General features: G+C 37.6%; 2 protein-coding genes and 1 pseudogene across 2 annotated transcripts in view; 1 reads left to right on the top strand and 2 right to left on the bottom strand.

Moving 5' to 3' along the window:
• Positions 1–6,780, top strand: part of LOC132183724 (25S rRNA (cytosine-C(5))-methyltransferase NSUN5) — an 8,660-nt gene extending 1,880 nt beyond the window's left edge. The window contains exons 5-13 of the mRNA XM_059597120.1: positions 125–210; positions 1,449–1,547; positions 1,658–1,711; positions 2,776–2,920; positions 3,362–3,423; positions 3,911–3,998; positions 5,351–5,434; positions 6,139–6,300; positions 6,432–6,780. Coding sequence (XP_059453103.1) covers positions 125–210; positions 1,449–1,547; positions 1,658–1,711; positions 2,776–2,920; positions 3,362–3,423; positions 3,911–3,998; positions 5,351–5,434; positions 6,139–6,300; positions 6,432–6,730 — 1,079 coding nt within the window. The 3' untranslated portion in view covers positions 6,731–6,780. The remainder of the gene's footprint in view (positions 1–124; positions 211–1,448; positions 1,548–1,657; positions 1,712–2,775; positions 2,921–3,361; positions 3,424–3,910; positions 3,999–5,350; positions 5,435–6,138; positions 6,301–6,431) is intronic.
• A 103-nt stretch (positions 6,781–6,883) lies between these two features.
• LOC132183725 (17.9 kDa class II heat shock protein-like) lies at positions 6,884–7,868 on the bottom strand. The gene has a single exon (XM_059597121.1). The coding sequence runs from the start codon at positions 7,638–7,640 to the stop codon at positions 7,170–7,172; it is 471 nt and encodes a 156-aa protein (XP_059453104.1). The 5' UTR covers positions 7,641–7,868; the 3' UTR covers positions 6,884–7,169.
• A 578-nt stretch (positions 7,869–8,446) lies between these two features.
• Positions 8,447–9,208, bottom strand: LOC132185053 (18.8 kDa class II heat shock protein-like; annotated as a pseudogene).
• Between the last annotated feature and the right edge of the window lie 397 nt (positions 9,209–9,605).

Raw genomic sequence — 9,605 nt, 5'->3', positions numbered from 1 at the left:
CTACTCCACATTTTCAGTCTTACTAGATTATTTGTCTCTATTGATTTTAGGCATGGAGATGCCATATTAGTTTTTGCCTTGTAAAACGCAATGTCTAAACCCGGTTTTCTAATTTATGATGCAGAAGTTTCAAAACCTCGTCATGTTCGTGTAAATACTCTGAAAATGGATGTTGATTCTGCCTTACTCGAATTAGGGCGAGGATACATGGTACTTTCAGCAAACTTTTTGAACTTTTGTGGAATATGATTTAGAATATGTTTTTCATTTATGAACTAATCTTACAGTGAAGTGAAGAAAATATCTGGGGATACCATCAGCTACAGAAATATTTGGAACTAACAATGATGACCTTGTTTATTGCTGCTTGTTCAATGCAATAATACTTGGAGAAAGTCTCATAACATTCCTTTAGTCTTAGCCTTTCTAAAATTTTCTCTTTATCTCATAGAGCTTGGTACACCACTAGAGAGAAAAAAAAGTGACTGTTAGGCAAAATATTTAAAAACTCTTTTCACTTTTCAAACACTGGAAAACATTTTTCAGTTACCAAGCGGATTTTCAGATGTGGTTTCCACCACTAACACTTTTTCAAAACAAAATATAGAACACTTATAAAAAAAAAAAAAAAAAAAACACAAAACACAAAACATTTCTTAAAAAACAAAACACAACACACTTTTACCCCTAGTTGGGAATGTTTTGATAATATATGTTCATTTTTCAGGAAAGGAGTATTGTTACTCATAAAAAAATTAAAAATATTAAAAAAGTGGAGGCCGCCCCCATTTCCACCTCCGATGTCCACCCTCATTTGCCCGCGTAGGGGAGAGGGCAGAGATCCATCCCCTCAAGGTGCGGGGATAGATCATCCACCCTCTGCGAGCCTCTCGCAAAGGAGGAGAGGGGAAGACCCACCTCCCCCACTCTAGTGAATGGGTGGCAACTGCCATCCGTGAGGTCAGGCTCAGACAATTTTTCTTTTGGTTTTGTTTCTTTTATCTTTTGAAAACATTTCTTAGTTTTTTGCTTTTGAGAAGCACTTTTTAGTTTATCAAACAAAATTTCTTTTGTGGACCCTACAAATTTCAAATGTGACCTCCACCGAAAACACTTCTCAATTTTTTTGTTTTCTCAAAACCAAAAACTGTTTTTTTTTAAAAAAGAAAAATACTTTTCATCTTTTCACTGTTTGACTCATAAATGAGGAGAAAAAAATGAGAGTAGAGAGTGCATGTGAAATTATTTTACTCAGGCCTGCAAAAGTTGTCTCAGAAGTGATGTCACTTGGGGAGGAAGTTAGTATAAGGAGGAAAGGCAAAAAAACTTCATCATATTCTTTTGGTGAAATTGAGCCAGAGCATATACTTTGTTAATATTGTTGGCATTGTTCCTTTTCCAGAGTTGACTGGTTCGTTTTTCTTTCTTGTCTATTTTGTGTGAAATAGGTTCAAAAGGATAACTTGGTTCCTGACTTGTTGATACTCCCACCAGGTGCTGACTTACATAACCATCCTCTAGTCATGAATGGAAGTGTTTTTATGCAAGTAAGATTAGCTTGTTTTCCCTTGAAAAATTACCATGACTTGGTAGTGATAGTAGTTTAAACTTTAGTATGTCTTCTGTTTGACTGATATTATGGTCTTCTTTTGCATAGGGGAAGGCAAGTTCTATGGTGGCAGCAGCTCTTGATCCTAAACCCGGATGGGAGGTGAGTAATGCTTATCTCATTTCTATTGGTGATTGAGTTTTTTCACTTGAGGAAAGCAGTTATCTCATCTTTCTCATACTCCTAGTTTTAATATTGTTATCTCATCCATCATTGACATTTCACATTCTCATTAGGAACCTACAATTTCAGTTGTACTTTACATTTTTTTTTCCTTTTCTTTTTTAATTGAGAAGCCAGGAAATATCTATTCGTATTTAAGCACATGATTTGAAAACGTTGCTTATCTTGAGAAAGCTAGACAACTTTATCATTTAGAGTGGATTGGTTAAAGCTATTTACTAGGGTTGTAATCGAACATTTCATCTAATTTTGTTTTGAACACGAGTTGAGCTTGAACTTATCACCGAGCTAGATAACATGTTCAAACTCGTTTTATTTATTTTTTTTGAACAAACTCAATTTTGTTCAAAAGCTGTTCAATTAACTTATTAATTCATTATATAAGGTAAGCACTGTTATTGTTTATATTTTTTCATAAATCCATGCTAATACTTAGTTAATTATTGTTAAGATTTTATCATTCGGGTTAGTTAGATAAATTAATTTTTATATATAAACATATAAAATTAACTTGACATAGAAATCATATATAGTTTTTTTTAATCATGAAATAGCCTGTTTATATTATATCTTATAGCCTCCTGGGTATGAGGATAAACTGCTTAGCCCGTCAGGAGTGAAAGCTCTTGGATTACTTGGTAACTGATTCTGGCGGGTGGGGTTAGTTACCTATAGGAGTTTGATTAACGGTGAGGATTGTTGTACAGTATGCGTTTGCGAAGTGCAATTAATCTGAGTAAAGTTCTCCTACGTTATCAAATATATATATATATATATATATATATAATCCCGACCAATTAGATTCTTAAATAATACAATCTCGAGTTTATGAATGTTTTACAATATATATATATATATATATATATACACACACACATATATGCATGGTTTGCCAATGCTTTTAGCTTTGGGATTGAGATATATGAGATTTCTTTTGATTATTAATTTTGTTAGTCAATGCTCTGTTTATATCTTCTTTGAAGGTTCTTGATGCATGCGCTGCCCCAGGAAACAAAACTGTCCACCTAGCTGCTCTTATGAGAGGAAAGGGGAAGATTATAGCGTGTGAGCTGAATAAGGAAAGGGTTAATCGTCTAAAAGAGACTATTAGCCTCTCTGGTGCCACTAGTATCCTTCCTATAATTTTTCTAATCTCTTAAATGCCATCCTTATTATTTTTTTTATTTATTTTTGATGAATAAAATATCAACAAATGGCCCATGCAGGTCTCGAACCTGTGACCTTTGTGTTATTAGCATGAGGCTCTACCCAACTGAGCACGAGGCTCTAACTAACTGAGCTAATATGCCGGCTGCATCCTTTTTATTTTATTTATTGCCACACATCTTTTCCATTTCGTGATTGTTTAATAATCAGCAATCTACCTATTGCTATACTTAGGAAACAAAAATCTACCTATTGCTATGTCTATTTGTGATCCTTGATATTCATGTCTTATATGCTATTCTACTTTGTTTATACTTTTTTCTGGGTGGTTTCTGATCCACTCCCACATGTCTACCTATAGTTTGTCATGAAACGGCATTTTAAGCTTAACCTGGTTTCCAGATATCAAAGTTCTGCATGGAGATTTCTTAAAATTCAACCCAAAAGATCCGTCATTCTCCAAGGTAAAGCAGAATGTGCTGTCTTTTCACTTTTATGGTCTTTGTGTTCTACATGACCTATTGTGGATATGTGAATATAAGTTTTGCCCCCAGTATTCACCTTTAGTCATTTGAATTGCCTTCTCAAATCAACCTTTAGATATAATAGTCTTGGTTATAACCCAAACATGGGGACCGGACCAGTCATTCAACAGAAGTTTGTGCCATCAACAAACACTGTAACTGGGTTGGAAACCCAACAATTTGGTTAAGCATAGTTATTTGGCTTATGCTTTATCCCAAAAGAGCAGTTTGGAGTCTGAAAAAGTCGGTACATGTTACTGCTTTATTATTGGTTTTCACTTCTAATGGTCAGTTGGGTTTTTATTACAAAATACAAAAAATCTGGCCTCCTTTCTTTCTGAAATTCCCCAAAGCCCCTTGACTGATCTATCAGATCTCACTGTATTCTGTGTATGGTTTACACTTACAAGCTAATTCAACTCCACAGTTCAATGCTATTCTTTTGGATCCTTCATGCTCTGGCTCTGGGACAGCCTCTTCGAGATTGGACCATCTGCTCCCATCTTATGCTACGGGTAAGTTTTTAGCTTCTCTCTGTATTTTTATATTGTGATGCATAAACCTTTAACAGACTGTTGTTGTAGGTCAGGAGATTCCTTTATGTAAAACTTGATATATTTTATGTAAGGTGCTAATAGTAATGGCCTTTAAAAAGTCATTCTAATAGTGAACGATAAAACTTCTTGGTGCCCTTATCCAAGCAATCAGGACTTAATGTTGCTTTTGTGTGAGCCAAGATAAAAGGCTTAGTATCTTTTGGAGCTCAATTGGCCTATCCCTGTGAGAGTCAAGATAAAAGGCCTAGTATCTTTTGGAGTTCAGTTGGCCCGATCCCCACCAAATTTGCTTCATATTTCTTACCTAATCCCTCTCCTTATGACACAGGACCAGGGCGAGAGAGAGAGAGAGAGAGAGAGAGATTTGGGCTGCGGTCAGGGGCATGTTGCTCACTTTTGGACTTTCTGCAAGCTGACCATCGTTGACGACTCTTATGGTCAGGGTCACCCAATGAAGCCTCACTGAATCCACATGGTCCACAACTTCATTGTCCACTACACCCTTCACTGTTGGTGAGGATTGCCCCGTGTTGATCTCACTCATACATTTATTATTTATAGAAGGAATACGATACAAGATCAAACGTAGCTAACCATATCTATCAAAGATAAACACAACACAACAAACCTTGATAAGATAAACTACCGCCAAACACTTAGATAAAAAACTATCACAACTAGATGAAAGAGAAAAATACTCTTTAACACTTTCCCTCATGTTGGAGATTATTATATAATACCAACTTTAAGCAAATAAATGCAACTCGTCCATGACCAAGAGTTTTGGTGAATAAATTTGCTAATTGATTTTCTAACTTTGCGTAGGGATTAATAATCTCTTTATTATTAAACATGTCACGAATCAAATGATAACCCACTTCTACTGAACCAGACTTGGTTTCCATATGAAACACCAAACCCATTCAGCACTGAGAAGAAAAATCAACAATTGAGTGACTACAACCAACATTGGCATTCATAGGATATTCCTTTCTTTGTGGGAATAATGATTTTAAAATGTTTTCTCATATTTTCTCCTTTAGATGTTATCTCATGGAAATAAAAAGGAAATGCAGAACAATATTTATATTTTATGCCCCATTTTTTTGCTTGCTGCACTCCACTTTGTTTGTTAGAGAATATATAATGAGTACCATCCGATAAGGATGAAAAGATAATGCTTTCTATTTCAGTAGTGCACTAGAGAAAACAAAGTCATATTTATTGCTTGATTTTAAAAATCAGGAGCACACTGCTACACTCCGTTTTTTGAATCATAACTCCCCTTTTTGTTCTTTTAATTTCCATAGGTCGTGGTGCTGATGTTATGGACACCGAAAGATTGAACAAACTTGCGGCCTTCCAGAGAAAAGCTCTCACACATGCCCTGTCTTGTAAGTTTGTTCTCTGTGCTGGGAAGCTATAAAGTGTTTTCCTTTTCTCTTGTTTCTTTTTTCCCCAAAGTTCGGTCATTAGATCAGTATAATGATGATCATAAGAACTTGTTTAACCACAAATCTGTGTCCTTCCCTTAATCAAACCGTCCACAGAAAGCAACTCTCACTTGGTAATAAGACTATTGAGATCGGAGGAACTTCTGCATAATGATGAGTTCTGTTTGCCACGAGTTTCCTACATTTCCATTGTAAAATGCAGTGTTTAAACATAAATCTCTGGTTTCTTGGACTGAACTTGCAAATGGACCGGATAATCTGACAAGGTTTTATGAAGAAAATTATATTTTTAAATTTGATCTTCAAATATTCAGTAAATCTTGTATTCTTTGAATATTCATAGAAGGCTTAGATTATTTAATGCATAAATCATCTTTAAAAGTAAATGAACTATATTGTACTAATGCATCTTTTGTTTGTTTCATTCAAATATAGTAAATGCTTTCCAATTAAACCAGTTGAACAGGTGACTTTTCTGGTTAGCTTGTTACAGGTAGACATGAGCAAAATGTTGGGTTGAGTTTAGACGACCGAAATCTTTTGAATCTTCATACAGTCTTTCTTTTTTCTTTCCTCCGTTCAATAGCACTTTGAAATGTTTCTGTAAAAGGGCATTATATGAAGACGAGTAATCTGTTGCGCAGTTGTTGCAGTGGAGAGAGTGGTGTACAGCACATGCTCCATTCACCAAATTGAAAATGAAGATGTTATCAGTTCTGTTCTTCCTCTTGCTGCCTCCTATGGCTTTCAACTTTCAACTCCCTTCCCCGGGTGGCGGCGCCGTGGCCTCCCAGTCTTTGAAGGCTGTAAGTGCCACTCCGCTCCCTAGAAAGCAACTTGTGAAGTTTCCAGAAAATGAATTCTGATAGCATTTTTGGTAAAAAAGAAACTAAAAAAGCAACCCATATATCTATATGCTTGTTTCTTTTTTGTGCAGCACAACATTTACTTCGGACAGATCCTGTTGAGGATGGAGAAGGCTTCTTCATTGCTTTGTTCACCAAGAGCAACGCCGTCAATTACCCAGAAAAGCAAGCAACCTGCAACAACACTCCCACAGCTCTCCTCCCTAACCGATTACAAAACGTGAAGAAAAAGTTTGTAATATCGTGTACCCGTACTAAATTGTTCCAGACATGGTTGCATACAAAACAGAGTAGGCGGAAGCGGCCAAAAACATTTTTGGAAGCGAATGATTTGAATGAATCGCAAAGCACCGAATGCTTTACGATTTGAATTCTATTTTTTTTTTTTTCTTTTTCACCAAAATGAAGAATTTTCTCCTACGGAGCATTCTCAGTGTACTGGTTAATTCTTTAGTTAAAATTTGGCTAGAAAAGTAGAATTATCTTGTGAGCAGTTCAGGCAACCACGTTCAGAAGAAAGAGATCAGAAATTACTTGCTAGAAATAGATGAATAGTTCTTTATCAGAGAAATCGGTAGAGAACGCAACGCAATCCGTCTCATTCTTGTCGACATTACAAAGAAAACAGGGGGAAGAGACCTGAATAGCTCCAGCTCTCTGATATTATAATATCATCTACTTCATTCGTAACAACCATAACACACCACACTGAAAACGAAAAACAGAGCACACGCAACAACACTGAAAATGCTAATTAATTATTCCCATAATCCACCAAAATCCATATCACGGTGGCACTAATCTATTCTTCAACCAATCTTGACTTCGATGGTCTTGGGCTTCTTGGGCTCCGGAGGAGGCAGCTTCTGCACAGTGACAGTCAGCACGCCGTCCTGGCAAACCGCAGAGATGGCGTCGGTGTTGGCATTCTCCGGCAGCGAGAACTTCCTCATCAACTTACCGACCCTCCTCTCCATCCTCACGTACTTGGCCCCCTCTTTCTCCTCCTCCCTCTTCCTCTCGCCGCTTATCACGAGCATATTGTCGTCCTCCACCTGCACCTTGATATCCCCGGACTTGAGCCCCGGCATGTCGATGACGAAGACGTAGGAGTTCGGGTACTCCTTCACGTCGGCCGGAGTGGCCGCCATCGCCTTGGCGTCGCGCATGTATGAGCGGGTCGGGGCGTGGGAGGACTTGTCGCCGTCGTCGGCCAGGTCGATCATGTGCTGCAGGGTGGAGAACAATGGAGAATCCAGGTTAACGACTCTGAAATCCATTTTCCTCTTCTTGCTCGGATCAATCTTTGTCAAGGGAAATTGGTGTTTTCACCGAGAGATGAAATGCAGACAGCTGTTAGATGCTTATGAGTGCTCAATTGTATTGCTATGGAAGAGAAGGGGAGAGGTTGTGGGCATTTATAGTTGTGGGAGGAAAGGGAGCGGTGTGGATAGAAAAGGAATGTTCTAGAGGGACCTTGGAGACAGAGAAAGCTTCCAGGAGGTTCGACAACATAGTCCTTCTTACACGAGCCCAGAATGTTGTGGAAGGTTTTACAAAGTTTATTGATACTCTGGAAAGAATGGGTCATTTTCAACTTTCCTTTTTAAAGTTTTTATTTTTTATTTTTTATTTTTTATTTTTATTTTATTTTTTATTCTAAAATACCTAGTAAAAAAATGCAACTCTATATTTTAAATTTTATTTTTTTATACGGATTAATAAACTTTTTATTTTATTTTATATTTACTTTAAAATATTCTTTGTTATTCTTTTAAAATTATATTTTATTTCTCAGAGAAAGGAATGGTGAATAACAAGAAGTTACTATTTATAAGACCACATGTATTTTAGCTCAGCTCTAACTAATCTCCAAGAGGTGTAAAGGGAGCAATATTAAAAAATTTTAAAATACATACTATATATAATATTAAAAGTCTATTTTGCATCTTGTCTTTTAGTCAAAATTTAATAGTAATCAATTACAAACCAAACGATAATACTAAAAGATGACAAAAAAAAAAACACACATAAAAAAAATAACTTTTAGTATTAATTACGATACTATAAAAAAAGTTAGGTAAAAGGCACACATAGACACATGCAATATTCTTGAGTTAAAATAGAGTAATTAGAAGAGTTGACACTTACTTGAAAAGTTCACTCTCAAGAGACAAACAAACAAAAGGCCATATAAGACTACCTTCAAAAACAAAGGGATACTCCCCCTTAAGCACACACACATAGGGACACAAGTGACACACGCTACACACAAACAAAAGGGATCGACAACAACAACGTTAACGCACATGCTCTCTTTAGGCAACTTGGACCTCAATTGTCTTCGACTTCTTCGGCTCCGGGGGCGGCTTCTTCGCCACCGTCACCGACAACACCCCGTCCTGATACACCGCCGATATCTTCTCGCAGTCGGCATTCTCCGGCAACGCAAACTTCTTCAAGTACTTGCCCAGCCTCCTCTCCATTTTTATGTACCTGACGCCTTGATCCTTCTCTTTCTCTCTCCTCCTCTCTCCGCTCACAACCAACATGTTGTCCTCCTCCAAGTGGACCTTGATTTGGTCCGACTTCAGCCCCGGCATATCTACGACGAAAACATACGAGTCCAGTCACTCCTTCATATCGGCCGGCGTGGCAGCCATGGCCTTGGCGTCACGGACGTAGGCGCGCGAAGGGCGTGGTGGAACGACTTGTCGGTCTCGTCGGTGAAATCCAGGAGCTCGTGGAGGGTGTCCACGACGGCTCGAAACCCATCACCCTTAGGTCCATTTTCTTCTCTAGAATTGAAAAAAAGTTTTGACGACAAAATATTTTCGATTTGTTTGCTCTTAATTTATGGGATGATGATGAATCTGTGAGGAGTGGGTTGGTTTATAGCGGTGAGGTGATGACTCAAAAATGCGAAGCGGTTTGGAACGCCGGCATGCACTAAAAGTATTCGGTGACGTTTGTCGTCACGCCTCCTACGTGGCTGTCCACGAGGAGGTTCTGGTTCCACCTGGCTTTTTTCTAGTGTTTTTTGTTAAACTACTGAAACGGACGTGGCAATCCTAGGAAAATCGTATGCATGTTTCGTGCAATGATATCTTTCTTCTTTCTTTTTTTTTGCCGTACGGTCTGAATTTATTTTCCGTGGCTTCTTCTGCTACAATACATTGAATATATGCCTCGACGAAGTATGGTGCCATTTACTGTGAATTTATCCTTTTCAAACAAAAATTTCG

This window comes from Corylus avellana, chromosome ca6 (genome assembly GCF_901000735.1).
Source record: "Corylus avellana chromosome ca6, CavTom2PMs-1.0".
NCBI classification, from domain to species: Eukaryota; Viridiplantae; Streptophyta; class Magnoliopsida; order Fagales; family Betulaceae; genus Corylus; species Corylus avellana.
This window is presented reverse-complemented; position numbering and strand designations above follow the sequence as displayed.